Source organism: Fundulus heteroclitus, unplaced genomic scaffold (assembly GCF_011125445.2).
Source record: "Fundulus heteroclitus isolate FHET01 unplaced genomic scaffold, MU-UCD_Fhet_4.1 scaffold_224, whole genome shotgun sequence".
In the NCBI taxonomy this organism is placed as follows: domain Eukaryota; kingdom Metazoa; phylum Chordata; class Actinopteri; order Cyprinodontiformes; family Fundulidae; genus Fundulus; species Fundulus heteroclitus.
In genome coordinates, this window is record NW_023396636.1 from 144,439 (window position 1) to 167,485 (window position 23,047).

Sequence of the window (23,047 nt, forward strand, 5' to 3'; positions counted from 1 at the left end):
TGTGCAGAACATGGAGAGCTACACATTATCAATCTGGGTTGCCAGGTCAGCTTATTATCAGGGATTGGTCCATGAAGGAACAAAGCAAAATGCAGAGCAATGGTCACAGATCTCTCAGAGCACCTTCCATTTCCAGATCAGAGTACAAACAGGAGAAGCAACCAGGAAGGTTTGTTACAGATTTACTGAAAAGTGACAGATAAATGTTGATTCAGGGAAGCAGAATGCAGAGGGTGTCAGAAGAAAGGACACGTTGGAAAACCTTGTTGTTCCCGACCAGAGAGGCAACAAGACAAGCCAGCAGACTGGACCAGACATCTAGAGGCCTCATCAGAAGTGGTTCCAGTCCAGAAAGAGGACAACGATGGATCACAGGGGATGGACACAAGGACACATGAACATGTTCAGGACATCCACCATCCTCCAGAGAAGCTGACAGCTCTACGTGTCAAGTTGAAAGAAGGGAAGTTCTGCAAAGAAAAACTCTGTTCCAGACTTTGTGAATCAGAACCAAACATTAACTTTAGTGTTGAACTGTTCACTGGAAAAACTGGAAAAGCAAACATTTGTCCTGAATGTGGAGCAGAAACTGATAAACTTTGTTATGTGAATGTAAGGGTTAATGGGAAGCAGCTGAAGATGGAAGCAGGAGCTGCTGTCTCTGTGAAATCTGAGAGACCGTACAAGAGTAAATTTAAAAAGCTGAACCTGTGAACTAAAACCTTAGAGCCAACAGTCACTGAGGCTGAAAGGTAAACTTCCTGTGACTGAGCTGCAGAGGCACTAATCTCACACTGAACCTGCTGCTAGTAGAAGGAAATGGCCCAGCCTTCCTGGGAAGGGACTGGATAAAACAGCTGAAGCTGGATTGGTCTCCTGTAAACGGAGGAACTACTGAGAGTTTAGAGGAGTTATGGAACAGATACTCAGAGGTATGTGAGCTCTAGGCAAGGTCACTGGTTTTAAAACAGAACTACAAGTGATACCAGGGACCATTAGCTAGTTTATAAACCCGGTTCTGTCCCTTATGCCCTTCAGGAAGCTGCTGAAACTCAGTTAATCCAGATGGAAGCAGATGGAGTTATAACTCCTGTTGATCACAGTGAACGGGCGACACCCACACTGAACATTCCTGAAGTGGATCAGTCAGGATCTGTGGGGATTATAAAGAGTCAATCATCCCTCTGCTGGAAGTGGATCAGGATCCTATTCCAGAACCACAGGATCTATTTACAACCAGCTGGAGGTGAGAACTTCACAAAGGTGGATCTATGATAGGCAGATCAGCAGGTAGAGCTGAACACTACATGGATATTAACACACAGAAGGTTGATCAGTAAACTGACTTCCTGATGGAATTACAAGAGCTCCTGCCATGTTTCAGGAGTTGATAGACCAGGTTCTTCAGGGTTTAGATGGCGTTCTCTGTTATCTGGATCACAGGACGTGACGCCAAAAGCCCCATGAGAAACCTGGAAGAGGCGTTAGAGGTTAAAGAAGCTCAACCTGAGGGTTAAAGCAGGAAAATGTGCGTTCTTCCAGCCTAGTGTCTCATAGCTGGACATGTTACTGATGCAGAGGGAATTCACCCAATGACAGAGAAATGAAGCCATAGCTGAAGCAGCTGGACCTACAACTATCACAGAACTGAAATCCTTTCTCTCACTGCTGAGTTTCTATAGAAAGTTCATTCCACACCTGTCTGTGGTGACGGCACCATGACCAGGTTCTCTCTGCTTAAACCAGAACTCTCTCAGGTTTCCCAACCAGCACAGCATCCAAAGAGCTGTAAAGGACAAAAGGAAACTCAGGAGCTTCTCTGTGGGTCAGTCAGTCCTGCTGAGAAACTACAGCAGGGAGAGAAATTCTTGATGCAGCAGTTCCTGATGTTTTGGGTCCTGTAACTTACATGCTGATGGTAAATGGAACATGTGATAAGAGACGTGTGAATGAAACGTTAGAGGCAGAAAGGAAGTGTGGGATTCCAGAAGATGTTGCATCAAATCTGCATTAAACTGGGATTGCTCATCTGATCCACTCAGTGATGTAACGGACACAGAAAGTGTTGCTGTTGAGGAAAGGCAGCAAAGTCAGGACTGATGCAGGAACTGTTCAGAGTTCAAGAGGCGTGGAGCATCTGAGGATAAATATTAGAGCTGCTCAACGTTTGGACTTAAAGAACTGGAGAACAGCTTCAAGAACTCATGTTAAAATCAGAGTTCATGTTCAGTCTACAGGGAGGAAACTGTAGTGTTCAGATCTCTGTTATATCTACTAAAACATGATGCTGTGAATGCAACGTGGTTATGTTCATTATCACCACCAGGGGGAGCTTGGGAGTAAACTACAGGAGAGCAATGGCTGCTCTGAACATGGAGGCAGCAAGTTATTTAGTGGTCTGTCGTTCCTAATAAAGCCTCGGTCCAGTTCTCAGTTCTCCTCATCTCTCCCTGCTTTGCCTGAGAAATCGTTACGTCTGTGAGACACAATGAGGGCGAGGCAAACTTTCCAGCTGATCGGCCTCCAACCTGAAGGCAAATGTAACTCAGATCATATCTTGATGCATTATGGGGGTTCTGGTTGACTCAGTACAGAAGTCCAGATACAAATGCAGCTCTGTGTGTCGGTTTGATTCCCAGTTAGCAGACAAACATCAAGGTCCATGTCCCAGGCCTCCTGCTGCCTCTCCTGCTAGGACTCCTGCAGGACTGCTGGACAGACGCCTGACTGACTGACAGACTGGTAGAAAACCACAGAACCACCACCAGCATCCTGGTCTTCCCTAAGCCCACGTATTTATACCCCAAACGCCCCGTGGCCAGAACCAGAACATCAATATATATGAACTAAAGACGTTAAACACATATAAACAACTTTAATTAAAGATAAATACTAATGACTGAGCTAAAATGGCCTCCATAGGAGAGTTTAAGGCCAGAACCACTGCTGGTCCAAAAGAACACAAAGACCCGTCCCACAAAAAGTCTGATTGATCCCCAAGATTTCTGTGAAAGTCTTTGATGGTTCAAGAGAAACTGAAGCAAAGCAGCAAGTCTGACTCTGATGTTTAATAAAAGAGTGGCCTAGTCAAAGTCTGGACTGAAATCAGTTTAAGATGCTGTGAAATAACCTCAGACATCGACTCCTGCTGGAAAATCCTCCAATGAAGCTGAATTAAAAATATTCTGCAAACAAGAGTGGAACAAAATTCCTCCTCAGAGATTTAAAGATTTATTTTCAGAAAATAAAAAAGGTTTTTGAGTCGAGATTATTATTAGATTTAGGAGGAAATTTACTTTTTACACACACAGATTGGTTTGGATACCTTTATATTATTTTAGTAATGAATTAAGTGATGATTTGTATTTATTCAGGTTATGTTTGATTATAAATTGATTGATGGTCTGAAACATTTAGAACAAAAATGTAACAAAAACTTAAATATTAACAGACGTTATCAGCATCAACAGGATCAAACAGATCATTAATAATTCAGACCAAAGCTTGTTTTATGGTGAATGTTTGTATGACAGACTTTATAGATCCAGACAGTACCGTTACAGCTGGTACCAGCGCCTGTTGGTTCTGGAGGTTGATCCTGGGAGGTTCTGCTGTGGTTCTGTGTGATGAAGCCATCAGGTGGAGGCTTCAAACACCAGGCCAAAGCTGCTGCTGATTCCAGAGCAAACACCAGTTTGTCTTCAGTGTCTTCTCCTACAAGACCTGCCTGGAGGAGAAATAAAAAGTCTGATTCTTCTGAACATTTCAGAGCTGCTGGACTCTTAAAATCATGATGTTACCAGAACAGCAGCCTCTGTCATGAGCCGTTTAGGAAGATCATTCAAGCTGTCAGGAACAGTCAGCACCCAGGTGAAGTCAGAGGCTGAGATCTCTCCTCCTGCTGGATGGTGTTTGATGGTTTTCAGAGCATCGTCCTTCAGGAACCTCAGAACTTCTGTGAAAACCTCCAGGGGCCTCATTTCCTTGAAGAAGTTGTTAGCTGCTGTGATTTCCTGTGACCAGTCGTACTGGGAATAGATTCATTTTGTTAGTTTGCATTCATGAACAGGTCAGTTTGTCAGATTACTAATGGTAAACTACTGCAATCTTAAAGCCGGTCCAAACAGAAACTGTTATTTTGTTCCGTCAGGTTTTTCTGCCTGAATAACAGATTTAAAGACGAACAAACAGATTTTACTGGTTTGAAAAACTGATCAAAGCTGGATTCTCTGTTTTTATCTTTGATTTAAAACACAAAACTAATGTGTTGTAGATGGCTTTATGTTTCTGTTTTAAGTCACATTTATCTATTTATCACATTTATAAAGGAAGTCTCTGCTTTTCCACAATTTTGTAAACAGGATAAAATAAACACAACAGCAAAGAAGTGGGTCTTCAGCAGAGATTGTAAATTTTCCAGGTCTGAGCTCCTCTGATATGAAGAGAAGATCGTTCCATAATTTAGATGCAGTGACCAAGAATAATGCAAAAGGTTAAAGGTCATTTAAACACTGGTTCCTATTTCAATAATGTGTCTGTTTAGATACCAGAGAAAGTCCTGATTTAATTAAATCAATTATAACACTAAGATTGAATCTAGAGTTTCCTTCTGTGGAGAAAATGGAGGCAACCAGCTTCTTCATGCCTGAATTAACCAGACAGGAAACATGAAAAATAATAAAATCTAGAAGCAGTGAGCAAACATTCAGACCTCCTCCTGATTGTCATGTAGAGGCTGGGACTTCCAGCAGCAGCTGAGATGTTGACCTCAGTCCTCTGACCAGAACATGATGTTGACATAAATCTCTGAGTTATTCTGCTTCTTGAAAACATTTGTTGCCTTATTTCCCAGCAGTGACCAAAGGACAAAGTTAATCTGCTTTACCCTTTAACAATCTTGGGAAACCTGGAAAGACCTTCAGACCATGACCTTTGACCTGTGAAAGTAAGGCCCCAGTAAAAGTGAAACTACCTGGTAAATTATTATTGACAGGTGAGCAACAGAAAAGGAGCTGTAGTCAGTTAGATGGCAAAGATGTGAAGGAAACGTGGAGGATTGGTAATTTCTGACCTGATCTGGAGAGTTTATAAGCAGCCAGACCTTAATAGCTGCTCAGGTTCACCAGGATGCTTCAATGAGGAAATTATATTCCTCCACAAAGTTGTTACTGATGCCTGAGCTTTGCTCTTGGAGTTCTTCTCTAAACTGAATTTAAATCAGACTGATGAATAGAAATCCTCCCAGAGTTATTAAAGTCCCTTTGTTTTAGTTCTCATGTTCATGAACATGAGGTCAGTCAGCAGAGATGAAACATCAACAACAATAGGTTGTTTTAATATTTTTGTGTCTGTAGACAAATGGAAACATTTCAGGAAAGTTAACAAAAGTGTAAAAACCGCAGCAGCTAAACAGGATCAGTCCTCGTCCAGAAGCTCAGATGATCAAAGCTGTTTAAAATCCTCATTTAGTCACGATCACAGACCGTCGCCTGTCTCTCAATAAATAGATAAGATTCAGTTTTAGTGATGAATTGATCAGATATTTATTATATGGAGGTGAAGATTAAAATGAATTCATCAAGCTTGGTGCCTCAGTGTCACTAAGCTGGATACAGATGTTTGTTGATTAATATTTTACATTTTAATAAATATTACATGATTTACAAGCTGCTGTAGAAACTGTTTTATGTTTAACTGTTGATTTTGTAATATTGTTAGATATTAATGATTTCCATTATAATTCACACATTTAATGGTCCATGACATCACTGCCTAAACCAGGGGTGTCAAACTCATTTTGGTTGAGGGGCTGCATACAGCTTAATCTGATCTCAAGAGGGCCACACGAGTAAACTCATTGCACGATTAAATAGAATTAATAAATGGTGATTTTTATATTTAATTAATTTCACTTTTACACAATATATTATGAATAACCTCAGCGTTTTTAAGAAAAGTATGTGCAATTTCAAATTCTCAGTTAAACATATACTTGTGCATTATGCATAAGAACTGATCACAGTGATTGTACAATGTTGAAAAACATTTATTCACATTTTTTGGAACTTAAAAACACTGTCCTACATGACAAAATACATCAAACAGATAAAAATTAAGAAATTATTTAAATTTTTCCACACCTGAAGCTTAATCAGCTAATTAAAACACAGCGATATAGGAACAATATAGGAACTGCATATTTTCAATTAAACGAAGTACATGTTTTTTTCAATAATTGTTTTATCATTCTGTTCCTTTTATCTCCTCTTTCTTTCACCTTTTGTTTTTTATTCTTCTTGTTCTTCCTTTCCTCTCCTACTTTCCCATTGTAGTGTCTATATCATTTGAGATATTCCCCACATGAATCATAATAAAACTATTCACATTCATAAATCAAGCGGAGCACTATACTGCTCCACTTGTGAAAGTCAAATCTGATGAGCTCTTTTTGGCATTAAGACAACAATTACTATTGCCACACTGTCAGACAGGACACTGTCTGGCAATGTGGCAATGCGGGCCGTATGTTTGACACCCCTGCTCTAAACCATTTCCTGTAGTTCTCATTGCTGCAGATTTTATTTAAAATAACCTCAGCTTGTTGTTTTTCAGGCCAAATGTTCCTCCTCAGTAAGAGGTTTGGTTGTGGTAATCAAATAAATCTCTACCAAGCTGACTTCACTGCCTGTTCTACACGATACAGGGAGGCTGACCTCCTCCTCCTCCTCCTCCTCCTCCTCCTCCTCCTCAGCTAGGGCAGGGGTGGGCAAACTTTTTGACTCGTGGGCCACAGTGAGTTCTTAAATCTGACAGAGGAGCAGATGTATGAAGTATGTGTGTAAACTACTAAAAATGACATGTAAAGCCATTGCATAAAGGTTTTGCCTTTAACAGATAGTAAAGCATGAATATCCAAGGCTTATTGAACAAATTATTTTCCAAATGTGTTTTTTTCCCACATCGTAGTGAAATCACGTTCACTTTCAGCAGGAACAGTGCTGCTGGTCTCCCTTTTTACCACTGCATCAAAGTCTGGAGTTAGTTTTGTTGTGGTAAATCTCAGGATAGAGCTCAGATGTTGGTCTGTTAACTTGATCTGTGATGGACTTTGTTGAAGTTCATGATGCTGAACGTCTGCTCTCACATGTAGGCTGAGCCAAGCAGCATCTTCTGTGTCGTCCTTCACAGGTTTGGAAACGTGGCTTCATTAAGTGAAGCATAAAAGTCCTTCAGTTTAAGAGAGTTGAACTTTAAATGGAGTCAGACTGAAGATTTCTGAGTTCCTGCTGCTTCAGGATCTTGTGATGATGGACAGGACATCAGCTGAAGTGACATTTTCTTTAGAAACCAGAGAACTGATGGCAGAATTCTCTGTAGGTCGCTCAGTAATTTGATGTATTTTTTTTTCATGTTTTGGGCAGCCTCTGTTTGCAAGGCTAACGTGGAAAAATGAGTGAAAGATTTATTTGAGGATTTCAGGTGTTTACATGTTGTGCACAAACTGATCTTTACCCTCCTAGGTGTTCAACTGTTGACCTTTGTTTATTTTATGATTTTATTTTTCTATATAGCTCTTAAAATAGTTTTGAATTGTGCATTCAAACACTTTTTAGTTTTTATCTTGTTGTTATACATTTTCATATTTTTTCTATTTTGTCTCAGCATCTTTTTTTGTATTTTAGCTTGTAAAGCACTTTGTTCACCATATGAATTGTTGGAAAATGCTCTATAAACAAACTTTGATTGATTCCCCTGTTTTAAGTTCAGCTCATTCATGTGTGAAAATATGTCCACAGCAAATCAAAGTCACAAAGTCAGTTCTTGTCCCTCAGCTCAGGAAATTCATCATATTTCTCCCACTAACTCCAAAAATGTCCAGATCTCGTCTCTCAGCTCCAACACGCTTAGGAACACTTTGTCCAGACCTAACCAGCCGATACCAGATGTGACATGGCAACTTGTTTTGCCCCACCTCTGCTGCCTGCCCTTCACCAGCCTGATTGATCACATCTGTTACCTATCTTCTCCTCCAGTGTATTTAAGCAGTTGGTGCCCTTCTTTCCTTGCCAGTTCGTCTAGCCTATTCCAGCAAGCGTTCCAGCCCTTTCTCCCTGAGCTTCTAGTGATTTTTGAACCTTTTTGTGCCACGACTCTACCATCATTAAACACCCGAATCTTGGAAACAGTCTGAATCTGAGTTGTCATTTGTGTCCAGCCTGCTCAGCTCCTTGTTACAGGACGAACTGGCCATAACATGGACTCAGACAACTCAGACCCTGTTCGCACTGCACTCCGACTTCAGGGTGAGCGGCTACAAGCTCAGCAGGAGCAACTTGCACAATACCGCCTGGATCTTTTGGCCATGGCAGACAGGCAGCAGACAGTAATGGCTTCTCTGGGTGAGCAACTGCGTCTTTTATCTGACCAAGTTAAATGTTTTCAAGTTAATGATTCTACAGTTACCGGCCCTGTGTCAACCACCCCCTCTGTGGATCCTTCTCCTCCTAGTGATGACACACTTAGTTCTGCCACGCCTCACCTTGCCAAACCAGAACAATTTTCTGGAGACTCAGGAGATTGTAAAGCCTTTTTAACCCAGTGTAGTCTTCACTTTGAGTTACAGAAGTCAGCTTACCCCACTGAAAGGTCCAAAGTGGCATTTGTGATTTCTCACCTGACTGGCAGAGCACAAGCCTGGGCCACGGCAGAGTGGAGCAGAGGATCACCTATATGTGAGTCTTTAAAAGTTTTTTCAGAAACCTTTTCTAAGATTTTTCAACGTACTGCTGCTGGCAGAGAAGCATCCAGGTCCCTCATGGGTCTTCACCAAGGCAGAAGGTCCACCTCTGACTATGCTATTGAGTTCCGCACATTAGCTGCAGAGAGCAACTGGAATGATGCAGCTCTATTTGATTCCTTCCTAACGGGGTTGGCGGACTCTGTTAAACGTATGTTGATCCCACTAGATCTTCCTAAGGATCTGGACTCCCTCATTTCCTTGGCAATCCGGACAGACAAGAGGCTGAGGGAGCAAGCTGTTGAGAGGCCCAGACTCAGATTTTCTCCAGCTGTCCAGGGGGATCATCTGAGCTCATCCTTTAATTTTTCACCCAGCAACAATAAGTCTTCTGCATTCCCTGGTGTCACCTCTGCAGCTGAGGAGGAACCTATGCAGCTTGGAAGGACTCGTTTGTCTCCGGAGGAGCGACAGCGCCGCATGAGGGAGCGGAGATGCATCTATTGTGGACAGAAAGGACATTTCTTGATCTCCTGCCCAGTAATAGGGCCTGACTCACAAGTGAAGCAGAAGGCACGGGTGAGTCATACAGCATTTAATTCTGATCCCTCTCGTGTTTTACCACAAGTAAAGTTAACGTCATCCCTGAGTTCAGTCACCCATTCTGCTCTGATAGATTCAGGCTCTGATGCCAATTTTTTAGACTCCACCTTGGCAAAGAACCTTGGGTTAGGACTGTTCCCATTGGAAAGACCCCTTGAGGCTCATGCTCTAGATGGGAGTTTGTTATGCCAAGTCACTCAAATGTCTGAACCTGTTCTCCTCTCTTTCCCAGATGGTCATTCAGAGTACCTGAGTTTTCACCTGTTCAGTTTTCCTCAACAGCCAGTAGTTCTGGGGCTTCCCTGGTTGGTCAAACACAACCACCAGATTGAATGGGTGTCTGGACAAGTGCTCTCTTGGCACGAGGACTGCAGAACAACTTGTTTCGCTGCTTCAAGACCTTCCTCCTTGGCTCCAACTCCTCCCTCTAGAAAACCTGTTGATGACCCAGTGGATTATCCTGACATTTCCAGGGTACCAGAATGTTACCATGATCTCTGTGAAGTTTTCAACAAAGCTAAGGCCACTGCTCTGCCCCCACATCGCCCTTCTGATTGCGCAATCGACCTTCTGCCTGGCACTTCACTACCTAGAGGAAGATTATATTCTTTGTCAGGTCCCGAGATGAAGGCAATGAAAGATTATGTGGACTCCTCTCTTAAGGCAGGCATTATAAGGCCGTCCTCATCCCCAGCAGGAGCTGTTTTTTTCTTTGTCGAAAAGAAGGATAAGACACTTCGGCCATGCATTGACTACCGTGGTCTAAATGAGATCACAATAAAGAACAGATACCCACTTCCCCTTATCTCTACAGCCTTCGAACTGTTTAAGGACACTACTATTTTCACAAAACTAGACTTGCGCAATGCCTATCATTTAGTTAGAATACGAGCAGGGGACGAGTGGAAAACTGCTTTTAATACTCCCAGTGGGCATTATGAGTATTTAGTTATGCCTTTTGGTTTGACCAATGCACCTGCTGTATTTCAGGCCCTAGTAAATGATGTCCTTCGTGATCTACTCAATGTCTGCGTCTTTGTTTATGTTGATGACATTCTGATTTTCTCTCCTGATGAACAGACCCATATTCAGCACGTCCGGGAAGTGCTCAAGCGACTCCTTGATGCAAAACTCTATGTCAAGGCTGAGAAGTGTGATTTCCATGTACACACTGTGTCCTTCCTGGGTTTTATCATTTCAGAAGGTGAGATTGAGATGGATCCAGTTAAAGTTACTGCTGTGACTGAGTGGCCCACACCATCTAGCCGTAAGCAGCTGCAAAGATTCCTTGGCTTCACCAATTTTTATAGAAAGTTCATCCGCAACTTCAGCTCCATTGCTGCTCCCTTGCATGCCTTAACATCAAACAAGATACGGTTTGAGTGGTCCTCAGCAGCACAAGAATCTTTCCTAAGATTAAAAGAACTGTTTACATCTGCCCCTGTCCTCACTCTTCCAGATCCTCACCGCCAGTTTATTTTGGAGGTGGATGCTTCTAACTTGGGGGTAGGTGCAGTCCTCTCTCAGCGTGCGGTGAAGGATGATAGACTCCACCCTTGTGCATTTCTTTCTAGGAAATTGTCCCCCTCAGAAAGAAACTATGATGTTGGAGACAGAGAACTTTTGGCCATGAAGATAGCAATGGAAGAGTGGAGACACTGGTTAGAAGGGGCTGAACACCCCTTTTTGGTCTGGACAGATCACAAAAATCTTGAGTACATTAAGAAAGCTAAGAGACTCAACCCCAGACAAGCCAGGTGGGCCCTTTTCTTTAACCGTTTCAACTTTACAGTTTCATTTAGACCCGGCTCCAAGAACCTAAAACCTGATGCCCTATCCCGTCTATTTGAGCCAGATGGAAGTCCAGAGGTTGCATCCTCTGTTTTGCCTCCTTCATGTATAGTTGCAGCAGTGACCTGGGAGATTGAGGAGAGAGTGAAGGACGCACTTAGAGGTCTCCAGGTTCCTGAAGCTTGTCCTCCTAATCGGCTCTTTGTCCCTGAAGCCTTGAGGTCACAGGTCATACACTGGGCCCACACATCCCGCCTCACAATCCATCCTGGCATCAGTCGCACAATTTTTGTGGTCCGGCAGCGTTTTTGGTGGCCAGGTATAGGAAAAGATGTAAGAGAATATGTCTCTGCATGTCCTATTTGTGCCTGTAATAAGTCTGGTCGTGGACCTGTCTCTGGGCTTCTGCAGCCATTAGCTGTTCCATCCCGACCATGGGCTAACATCTCTCTGGACTTCGTTACAGGTATTCCTCCATCTGAGGGTAATACTACTATTATTACAGTGGTGGACAGATTTTCTAAAATGGCACACTTTATTCCTCTGCCCAAGTTACCTTCAGCTAAAGAAACTGCAGATGTTTTGTTAATGCATGTATTTCGTCTCCATGGATTTCCTAAGGATATTGTTTCAGACAGGGGTCCCCAATTCATTTCACGTTTCTGGAAAGCCTTTTGTTCTCTACTGGGTGCCACCGTCAGCCTCTCTTCGGGATATCACCCTCAATTGAATGGGCAGACTGAGAGACTCAACCAAGAGCTGGAAAAGGGCCTCCGGTGTCTGGCATCCCAGAACCCTTCGACCTGGAGCAAGCATCTCATATGGGTAGAATATGCACATAACACATTGCCTTGCTCTTCTACTGGCATGTTTCCTTTTCAGTGTGTGTTTGGTTTCCAGCCTCCCATGTTTCCTGCCCTAGAACAAGAGGCTAATGTTCCTTCGGCCCTATCCCTCGTCCGCTGCTGTCGTGCTGCATGGGCTCGAGCTCGTAGAGCCCTCCTCCAGAGCACGGCTCAGCAGAAACGGTTGGCTGACCGTCACAGAGTGGCAAGCCCTGTGTACCACCCTGGACAAAGAGTCTGGCTAGCGACTCGTACCCTCCCACTAAGGACAGAATGTCGTGAGTTGGCTCCTCGTTTTATCGGCCCATTCCCAATTTCCAAAATCCTTAATCCTGTGGCTGTAAAACTAACCCTTCCCAGATCCATGAGAATTCATCCAAGTTTCCACGTGAGCAACATCAAGCCTGCCAAGGAGAGCCCCTTAGTCCCAGCCTCCAGATCCCCCTCCACCCCCCCGGCTCATTGATGGTGGTTTGGCCTACACAGTGAGGAAGTTTTTGGCTGTACGTCGCAGGGGTCGTGGGAGGCAGTACCTTGTGGACTGGGAGGGCTTTGGACCTGAGGAGCGATCATGGGTCTCTTCCAGAGATATTCTGGATCTTGACCTGGTGAGGGATTTTCACCAACGGCATCCTGATCTTCCTGGGCCGTCCGGTGCCGGCCGTTAGGAGGGGGGTACTGTGACATGGCAACTTGTTTTGCCCCACCTCTGCTGCCTGCCCTTCACCAGCCTGATTGATCACACCTGTTACCTATCTTCTCCTCCAGTGTATTTAAGCAGTTGGTGCACTTCTTTCCTTGCCATTTCGTCTAGCCTATTCCAGCAAGCGTTCCAGCTCTTTCTCCCTGAGCTTCTAGGGATTTTTGAACCTTTTTGTGCCACGACTCTGCCTCTGCCCAGTGTTTTTGGATACCTCTGCCTATTTTGACTGATTCTCTGTGTACCGACCCTTGGACCATCATTAAACACCCGAATCTTGGAAACAGTCTGAATCTGAGTTGTCATTTGAGTCCAGCCTGCTCAGCTCCTTGTTACACCAGAGCGGTAAATCCGGTCCTGATGATCGGCTTCAGTTTCCTCCAGAAACGTAATAAACTGATGAAGCTGAAGTTCCTTTACTGTATGAAGTTAACAAGTTTTATAACTGGATTAATGACATGATTAAACTGGAATATTTGCTCACAGGTCCACAGAGATTCCTGATGGATAAAGCAGCTTCATTCTCTCCATGACAGCAAACAACCGGTGATATAAATCCTCTCCCTGTTTGTCCTTTCAGGGACTCCATGGTCAGAAACTCTGTAAACTGTCATTAATCCTCTGATAAAAACCAGGAGCTGATCAGTGTCTTTATATCGTTACTTTCATCCAGGGCCAGTAAATATAACTTAAAGACTTTTTTGTTTAACTCGCCACTATATCTTCATCAATCAGTTCCACGCTGAGTCTCTGTTCTGCATGAAAAACTGATCTTTTCAAAATTATATTTGCTCTCCGAACACAAGTAACCTGCTGTCTCAGCCATTCTTTAAAAACTCTCCTTCAGAGAAAGCCTTGCTAGCCTTTGCTAGTTTGAATGACAGCTAAAAACTTTTCTTGGTGCTTCAGTCTCGGATCGTAGTTTGTCGATGAAAAAAGTTTTGCTGAGTTTATAAATCAGCCTCTGAGCAGCAGCCTCCCTTCTTACTGACTGTCTGCTAGCATAGCTGCGGGTAGCAAAGAGCTGAAACTGCAGTCTCTGAAAACTGTGACCGTTTCTCTGCATATCAAACATACAGCGATGATCAGACTTCATGAAAAATATTTACACTCATTAAACTCTCAGCTCTCACTGTGCACTTTTCTTTCTTGATCCGCTCATTTTAACAGAAGAGTTCAAAGGGCAAAGCGTGTCAAGAAGTGTTAAAGGTATACTATGCAACTGGGGTTAATTTTCCAGCGAGGCTCCCCCCAGAGGGTGAAAGTAAAAGTGCACTGTCATAAAGATGCTCAGCTGTTCTGGTTTCTCCGTCAAGCCAGGCGCGGTTGTTTTTTTTTTTTTTTTCTTCCCAGTGTCCTGTCTAGCAATGTGGCAATAAAAATTGATATCTTAATGCCAAATAGAGCTCGACAGATTTTACTTTCACAAGTGGAGCAAACAGCTTTCGCCATAATGCTCCGCTTGATTTGTGCGTGTAAATAGCTTTATTGTGATTCCTGCAGGGAGAATTTCAAATTATATGGACACTACAATGGGAAAGTAGGAGAGTAAAAGAAAAACAAGAAGAGAAAAAAAAGAGAAAGAAGAGGTGAAAGAAAGAAGAGATAAAAGGAAGAGAATGATAAAACGTCCTCTGTCTGCTCCATCACCTGGAAAGAGACACAAAAAGTACAGCACAACCAACAGACATAAAGCAACAGATACAATCGTGTAACACCTTGATACCATTACACCCGGGCGCACGCCGGCCCAGACCCCAAGCGGCACACCCCCCGGACCGGAACCCCCAAGGCCCCGCCGGGGCCCTCGCCCGAGGGCGGCGCGCCCCAGGGACCCCAGGCCCCCAGACCCACCCAGGACCCACCCAGCGACAGCACAGCTACCAGGTCAGTAACTCACGTCCGTCACCGCGTAGCTCCCCAAGAGCGCCGCAAGCGGCGCTGTGGGCCACCCGTAGGCCTCCCAAGCTCCTCCCAGATGGGGGCAACAGACCCTGGAGTCAGACCCACCAAGCGCCCCACTCCAAGTGCCCCCAGAGTCCCAGGAACCCCTCCACCCAGCCACTGCGCCCTGCAGGAAGCAACCCACCGCCCCCCATTCCACTAAGTGATAGTGCTAATCAAAGGAGCCCAAAGAGATCAAACAGATGTGGATGCAGATGCTGTCTCAAGATTAATATGATCCAACAAAAGATCTCTATACTGATTGATACTGAGATTTATGGAGGACCAAGTCTTCCATAATTAAAAATAAATACAGAAATAAATAAATGCTCAATAAATAAATATGCATACAATTATGTGCCACCAAAAATATAATAAACAAATAAATGTAGGTAGAAAATAAATTATACAGTAAGACAAAATGTATATATCTCCTTTAATTAGCCACTTTATTTATTAATTACTTATTTTTTTAGGTATTTATTTATGTGCATGCTATAATATTTTTGTCTGTTTTATTCTTTCTTTGTATTTTTTTGCCCTATTTATTTCTCCGATGCTATTTATTTCTGCCTGTCCTTTCTACATTTCTGTTTGTCCTTTTTACATTTCTGTCTGTCCTTTTTACATTTCTGTTTGTTGTTTTTACATTTCTGTCTGTCCTTTTTACATTTCTGTTTCTCGTTTTTACATTTCTGTCTGTCCTTTTTACATTTCTGTTTCTCGTTTTTAAATTTCTGTCTGTCCTTTTTACATTTCTGTTTGCCGTTTTTACATTTATGTCTCTCGTTTTTACATTTCTGCCTGTCCTTTTTACATTTCTGTATGCATTTCTGCCTCATTATGCAAATGAGGAGGGGCTGTGTCTTAAGGGCTCAACTTCTTCCCATTGGTTGGTTAGCATTTTTACTGCATCGGTCAATCTACATGGCTTTTCCCCGCACTAAAGAATTGTTTAGTAATTTCAAACTTAGCAGGCAGACGTTCAGTGTCCGACCTCTTAAGGGAAGCTGCTAATAGACCGGAAGAATTAGAACGCTGTACATTTGGGATCTGAAATGTTTTTCGGTGGTTTCAGATTCGGCTTTCCAGATCAATAACTCATCGGCGGATGATTTATTCTACAAAACAGACACCTCTCCGCAACCACCGCAAGGCAGACACTGAGCTACAACCGTAGTTTCCTCAAAACGAGTCTTAGTCCGTGGGCCAGAATCTGTAGGACGTCTCCTTAAGAAGTTTCGTATGAACTGTCAGGGGGCAACTTTCTTGCACTTGGATAAGTTGCTACACATAGCAGTGATCTCAAAACACCAATGTTCCCACGTTTTCACTTGCACATTAATAAGTTATTGCTGATAAAAAATCTAAACGGTTGCGCTCCGGTCCGAGAGGTCACGTGATTCGATTTTTGCTGCTCAGCCAATTAGATCGCTGTATTGTCAGCTGAGTGCGTTCAATCTGTAAGGTGTTGTGAACATTTGTTTCCAGACGAAGAAAGCCCAATAATAGTATTTTCTGGCGCCAGTTGGCAAAGATCTTGATGGCAAGGAAAAAGAAATAGCCCAGACCATCCATCATCCATTTTCTAACACGCTTATCCCTGCTAAAAAAAGCAGGGATAAGGAGAGATTCTCCTTACTTTTCCAATTCATGAGGATAGTTTTCTTTGCGATACATAGTGCAGTGAAAACCATGTAAACTATTTTATTCCCCAGCGGGCTTTCCTCAAAATTACCAAGCAAGTAAACTGATGGGGAAGGTGTAATTTTACAGCTCAAGCACTTTGATAAGTCCTTACATATTTGTGTCCAGAACCTCTGGACTGGTGTGCATAACCATAACGCATGAATATAATTATCAGGATGATTGCCTATGCAGTGTGGACAGATATTAGATTGTGCCAGACCCATCTTGAATAATCTTTGTCCTGTGTAGTGTACTCTGTGAAGGATTTTGTATTGTATTAGTTGTAAGTTGGTGTTTCTAGTCAATTTGAAAGTTCTTAGACATATCTGAGCCCAGAAGTCTTGTTCAAAGCTGACTGATAGATCCTCTTCCCATTTCATAATAGGAAGAGATATTGAATCATCTATTTTAGTCAGTGTCCTGTATGATTTAGACAGTAGTTTGGGGGGGGGGGGGTTATATCTAGGAACTCTAATATATTACTTGGAATTTGTAATCCACCTTTAATATGCTTACATTTTTTTTCTAATTATAGATTTAAGTTGTTCATATTCCAAAAATTTATTTTTACTAATGCCATATTGCATATTTAGTTTGGAAAAATTGATGAACTCGGTTCCATCAAGTAAATGTTCCAGATATTCAATACCTTTATTCTTCCAGTATGTAAAGTTTATCATATTATTATTTTGTAGGATGTCAGGGTTATTCCAGATGGGTGTACGACTGCATGGGATAAGTGTAGACTTTGTCATTTTAAGAAACTCCCACCATGCTGTCAGAGTAGAGCTGATATAAAGCATATATGCCGTTTTATATTTATATTTGAGCTAATAAACGGCAAATCTGAAATCATGATATTATTGCATATTTTCTGTTCTATATCTATCCAGGGCTCGTCTAAAGGATTTTGCTTTATCCATTTAGTGATATATTGTAGTCTATTTGCCAAGTAGTACTTATGGAATCAGGCACGGTTGTTTTGAGCTTAGCAGACAGGCGAACGCAACGAAAAGTTGAAAAAACGGCAGTACAAACAATGACTAACACAGTGAAAGTATGAACTTTAGGGTTTCCCGCAGCACTATCTTGGCGAGGCGGCCGCCTCGCCAAACTCACGCTGCTGCCTCGCCAACATTAAAAAAAAAATAAAAATAAATAAATAATAATAATAATAATAAAAAAACTTGATATGCTGTTTATTTGACGTTAACACGCGGTTCTTTGTTGCTGCTTTCGCGCGTGCATATAGTGAATGGCAGGGCAAAAACACATGGAGTTCTCGCCGTAAAGCAAGACAGACTCTCGCACGAGACTTCTGAGCCTGTGGGTGCGGGCCGAGGTCTCCTGCAATTGCAAGTACGGTATTTCCCCCACAGACCACCAGGGCGGCCGAGAAAACCTTTGTTCGACCCGAAATGACTCATTTAATCATTCAAAACGGTATGGAACACATTTGTTCCATACCGTTGTTCCGTACCGTTCCATACCGTATTTGTTCTTGTTTGTAGACTGTTTTTTTTAAAAATATATTTCTGGGAAATTACGGCCTAAAATAATTAGTTTCTTTATGTTTTATCCCTAATGTTCCAAATGTAGTTTATCTATGGAGAGAAGTTGTGTTAATAAATAAGTTTCATGTCTATGAGGCTTGCTTGTTAAAACTGGACAAATAACTGGAAGGTTTTTAAATTTTTAAGATGCACATTTGTAAAAAATTACAGCTTTTGTATTTGAAGTCCAAATTAGGGATACAATTAAATTTTTAGAAATTAATTTCTCTTCAGAGTGACATTTGTAGTCTGCTGACAGCAGGATAATCTGTTTTTAATAAGTTAGATCCAGTGAACTAATGAGGAGCAGCACAAAACTTAATTACAACATTTATGAGATCTTAATTTTCTTCATGAGTTTCTTCATGAGTTTCTTAAATGTTTCTGCAGCTTTGTCCACAGCCTGCAGCTCCAGGAATAATCCCTCCAGGAAACATTTCTCCTGGTGATGTTATCCCCACTCCATGTGAACCATGTAGGCGTCGTAGGGCTCTGACATGGTTCCAGTCTGACATGATCTGGACCATCAGCGGTTCCTTTAATACTTGGACACGGGTCAACATGTGAGACTCACTCAGTTTATTAAAACAACTGATTCAAAGTTTTCTGTCTAAGGAAATCCAGCTGATTGCACTGAGCCGTTAACTTTGCAGCAATCCCTCATTCTGAGTGTGAAAATGGAAAAAAATAGAAACTATAACGTTTATAAAGTTATTACTAATAAAAACTCGAAATGAGAAGAGAGACGTTGGTTAGATTTAAAAAAAATGTATTATTATCTGTCGAGGGGGATGACTAATTAAATAGAAACTGTTAATGATAAAATAAATTTAAGCCATTGTACAAAAACTACAAGCTCAGGAATGGTTAGAATAGATCCTGAAATGAAATAGGTTTTAATTTAATTTGTTTTATTGGGACCCAGAGAGTTAAAACATGTTTTCTTGACTTTAGGAGGAAATCTGTGAAGGGTCAGAGTTCAGCTTTAAACTCTCAGATAATTCAGAAAGTGACACAGTTTCTAAATGAGAAGACGGGTCTGAACATAGAGGACACAGCAGGATCCAAGGCAGAAGAAGCTCTGGCTGCAGATCTTTAATGTTACTTACCATGAACAGGATATTCCTCTTGAAGTCTTCAAAGAAATAATGTTTTTCAGCTTCTTCTTCTGTCATGTTGCTGTACGCTGTTTTAGCTTTATAACCAAACTCCAGGAATTGTTTATCTTCATCAAACAGGATGCAGGTTGGAGTCTTTGGGGAGTCCAGTCCAACTTCTTTACCCCATCTCTTTAACTGGGTCTCACCTCCTTCCTCTCTGGGTTTTAGATTGAAGGCGTAGCCGCTGTATCCTGAACCAAAGTCTATGGCGATGATCGGAGAGTCAGCTTCATGTGGTTGGAAAGAGAAGAAGGTTAGAGTGTGAGAAAAGAGACATTACATGCTAATTTCCCACTATTTATGATTGAAATAAAGCCCCAAACACAAATAGACATTTGCTCACGTTTCAAATTTTTATTTCCAAGATTGAATGACTATACATTAAACACTCATCATTAATTTAATCTCTAATCTTCCACAGATTATTCTGGTCCACCTGTCCTGTGATAGACTGGTGACCTGTCCAGGCTGTAGCCCACCTCTCACCCAATAGTTATAGACACCAGCCCCTCCAGGCCATCCTGAATGGAGAACTGGGTATGGAGGAAAGGATAGATACTGGTACTCGTGAGTATTTAATGATTTTATATAAAACCCAGGAAATATCTTTTGGTTATTAGCATCTCTAATCAATCATGTTTCTATTCCTGATTAAATCAGTTTCTTTAGAACAAATATTATATTTCTGTAACATTTATCCTTGATCTAACCTTCATATTAATGACTCAGAATAAACACCATGTCCTCCAGTTTTATTCAAGATATTATCATTTAATAAAATGTGATCTATATTTACAGTACTGACCTTTGACATTGAGCAGTACTTGTTTCTCAGCCAGGATTTTTTCCTTTCTGTAGACGGTGCAGGTGTAGATTCCTCTGTCTCTGTCTGTGGGGTTCTTCAGGGTCAGACTGAAGTCTCTAGATTTATAATTTTCCTTCATCTCTGTTCTGCCTTTATACTGCCTGAGTTGAAGCTCTTTGAAGTAATTACAGTCAACCATCATGCCACTGTTGTTTCTCCACATTACTGTGACTTCTTCAGTCAGACTGACTGTAGTCTTGAAGGGGAGCAGAACAGACTCCACTCCTGAATCCACCTCCACCTTGTAGACTGAGAAAAACACAAAAGATCAGCTGCACAGACAGCAGGAGAAATGATCATGTTGATGTTCACAGTAATGGAGCCTCAGTAAAACTCCAGGAGAGAACCACCTCAGTCACGAGGAGTAACTCAGGATTTTATGACCACAAGTTTGCAGAATGGATGCTGGGAGAGCAGGAATGTGAACAAAACCTCCATTAAACGACACACAGAAGAAAAGTCTCAACATGTTTATCGATAAATCTTTTTTACTTTTTATCAAACAAATGATGAGCCACATCACTGCAGTCTCCTATTTGACAGGAGAGAAAAACAGTCGACTGATGAGTCAAAAGCAGAGAAATGTTTTCAGTGACTTCATGTCATCAGCCTGTAATTATGGGATAGATTTGTGTTAGAGGTTAGAGGAGACACAGAAATGTTTAGCAGGACAGTCTGAAACTCAGGAAAACTCTCAGTGTTTGTCCTTTAATTAGGCGCCTGCCATAGCATTTGCATAGCAGGGCCTATTATTTCTTCCGTCACCGTTAATACAGCCCGAACCGTAGGGTGTACACCCACAAACTATATATCAAAACGTGCATCTCGACGCCGTGAACTGGGCTATTTGTACTTCACACCATTTCGAATTACCATGGCGACGAAATTAGCCAAAAACCACCCCTAAAACAGAGCTAAACTCCACATAATGCATATTCATATATAGTGCTGGTCTTTGGTACAGTGGTTTAGGTCTGGTACTGGCAGTCAAGAGGTTGCAGGATCCCAACCCGATGTGGCAAGTTTAGAGAATTACCTTTTCACCCCCATAGTATATATATCAAAATGTGCGTCTTCATCCAGTCAACTGCTGTTTTTGTATCAGCCGCCATTTTGAGTTACCATGGCGACTTCATGAACAAAAAACATGCAAAATCGCATTTTCTCCCTTTTTGAGGCACTTCCTAGTACAGCATTTGGACCAAACTAACAGAGTACCATCACCCGGTGATACTGAACACAACCATGTTAGCGGCTAACAGTTAGCATGTTGCTAACCGGAAGTAGCTCTAGGAAGGTCCTACCAACTTCTGCTTGACAGAGTTTGTATTACTTTACAGAGAAAGCTCCACAACAAATTTGGGCCAAAACGTATAAAGCATGTCTATTTTATGAGGTGTCAAACATCCATTTTTGACCCCTTTTTTGCCTCTGCTCCACAGACACCAAAATCACATAATCCACAATTTGACACTCACTGCAGGGGCTGTGATGAACGTAGGAATATCATATTCGCAAGGGTAACTCTTACGGGTAGCACGATACACACCACGAGGCAGGCGCCTTCTTAAATTTCTTCATACATTTTCTAGTTAAACTCACTCTTCATCAACCTAAAACGCCTGGTTGGACTACTAAGCATTATCTTTGCATTAGAGACATTAAATTATTAAAGTCTGATATTCAAGTTTTAATTATAAGTAAGTATTTAATCATCATTTTATCTGATGGTCTGGTTCTGGAGCACATCTTGAATTTATTTATTTCTCAGCCTTACAAATTAAATCCCTCGATGAGGCTAACGCTCCTGTAGAGAAGGTGATTGGTCTGTAGCTGAGCTGCTGTGCAGGTTAACCAATCAGATGTTAGACTTTATTTCTGCCAGACTGAAGAAGTTAAAGTATTTCATGATGTATTGAAGTACAGGAAATAAAAATTCATTAAAATATTAAAAGGTGTAATTTCTAATGAAGCCATAAGCTTGACACTCTTCTTTCCCCCTCTGTAATCCACTTCTTGGCAAAAATAACCAAACAGGATCCTCTCTGTTAGGTTCAACTATTTACTTCAAAAATATAAACGATACAGGAATGAAATATCCAGCAAAAATAAAACAATAAAAGATTAGGAGAAATGTGAACGAGGTCAAAAAACTGTGTGGCTCCACTCCAATTGCCTGACTAACCTGAAGCAGAAGCCACACCCCTAATAATCCAGAAACTCACTAATGCACAACTAAATATGCACATTTGTTCCTTACACATAAGAACCCACCAGACTAGGTGGTGTTTTAGACTGCATCTGGTTAGCAGCCGTTGTTCCCCCTTGCCTCCTGTGTGCAGTACCAGACTGTAGCAGCTTACTTTTACCACTGGATAAGACCAAAATTATTTATAACTGATCACTCTTCCTACTTCTCTGTTAACCCAAACAGATGTGGTAATGTGTGTACGCCGTCGTCCTTTTTTTTGAAAGTCTGTGTGTGGTGAGTGGGGCACTAGGGTGGGATGGTGTGAATGAGATTTATTTATTTTTTAGCCAGGTTCGGGTCTGAACCGCTCCCTCTCCCAAGAACATCTCAAGTGGCCGCTGGCTGGCGCCTTGGCCCGCTGGTGCATTGGTGGCCCTCGGGTTTGTGGCGGGTTCCCGGGTGGGTGCCAGCCCATTCCTACTGGCTGCTTTGCGGGGCCTGGCCCCCTGGGGCTCGGCTAGGCCTCCCGCCGCGGGGCGGGGCGCCCCTGGGGCTTCTGGGCCCCGGGGACCATGGCCGGTGCCACTTTAGCGTAGTTGGCTGCCTGCGGAGCCCACGGGCTCGCCCCCGCAGCTCCTGGGGGCTTCGGCATTGCGGTGGCTGGGGGATTTCCTCGGGGTCGTCTTTCCTCTTTCCTTGGAAGGGGGGCAGATTTCCTGTGTTGGCCCCTCTTGGGCGCCCTGCTTTGGAGGCCCCCAAAGGGGTTGCGGGGACTTTATTGCGAGTATCTGTTATACTATATCTGTTGGTTGTGCTGTTCTTTTTACATCTCTCTTTCCAGGTGATGAAGCAGATGGAAGACATTTTATCTTTCTTTTCCTTTTATCTCTTCTTTCTTTCACCTCTTCTCTTTCTTTTTTTCTCTTCTTGTTCTTCCTTTACTCTCCTACTTTCCCATTGTAGTGTCCA

General features: G+C 42.3%; 1 protein-coding gene across 1 annotated transcript; it reads right to left on the minus strand.

Annotated features, from left to right (window-relative positions):
- Nucleotides 1-10,357: 10,357 nt before the first annotated feature.
- On the minus strand, nucleotides 10,358-20,763 carry LOC118559102. Its single transcript, XM_036129829.1, has 4 exons — nucleotides 20,748-20,763; nucleotides 19,828-20,136; nucleotides 18,972-19,249; nucleotides 10,358-10,522 (listed from the first exon to the last, which is right to left on the minus strand). The coding sequence occupies exons 1-4, from the start codon at nucleotides 20,761-20,763 to the stop codon at nucleotides 10,358-10,360; spliced, it is 768 nt and encodes a 255-aa protein (XP_035985722.1).
- Between the last annotated feature and the right edge of the window lie 2,284 nt (nucleotides 20,764-23,047).

What these genes read in the sequence shown, in the direction of transcription:
- LOC118559102 (XM_036129829.1), bottom strand. An exon ending in AGTACTGCTCAATGTCAAAG is followed by an intron (nt 19,250 to 19,827) that starts GTCAGTACTGTA and finishes AACCACATGAAG; the next exon opens with CTGACTCTCCGATCATCGCC. An exon ending in AGAGGAATATCCTGTTCATG is followed by an intron (nt 10,523 to 18,971) that starts GTAAGTAACATT and finishes GATAAAACCCAG; the next exon opens with GAAGGACACAGTGTGTACAT.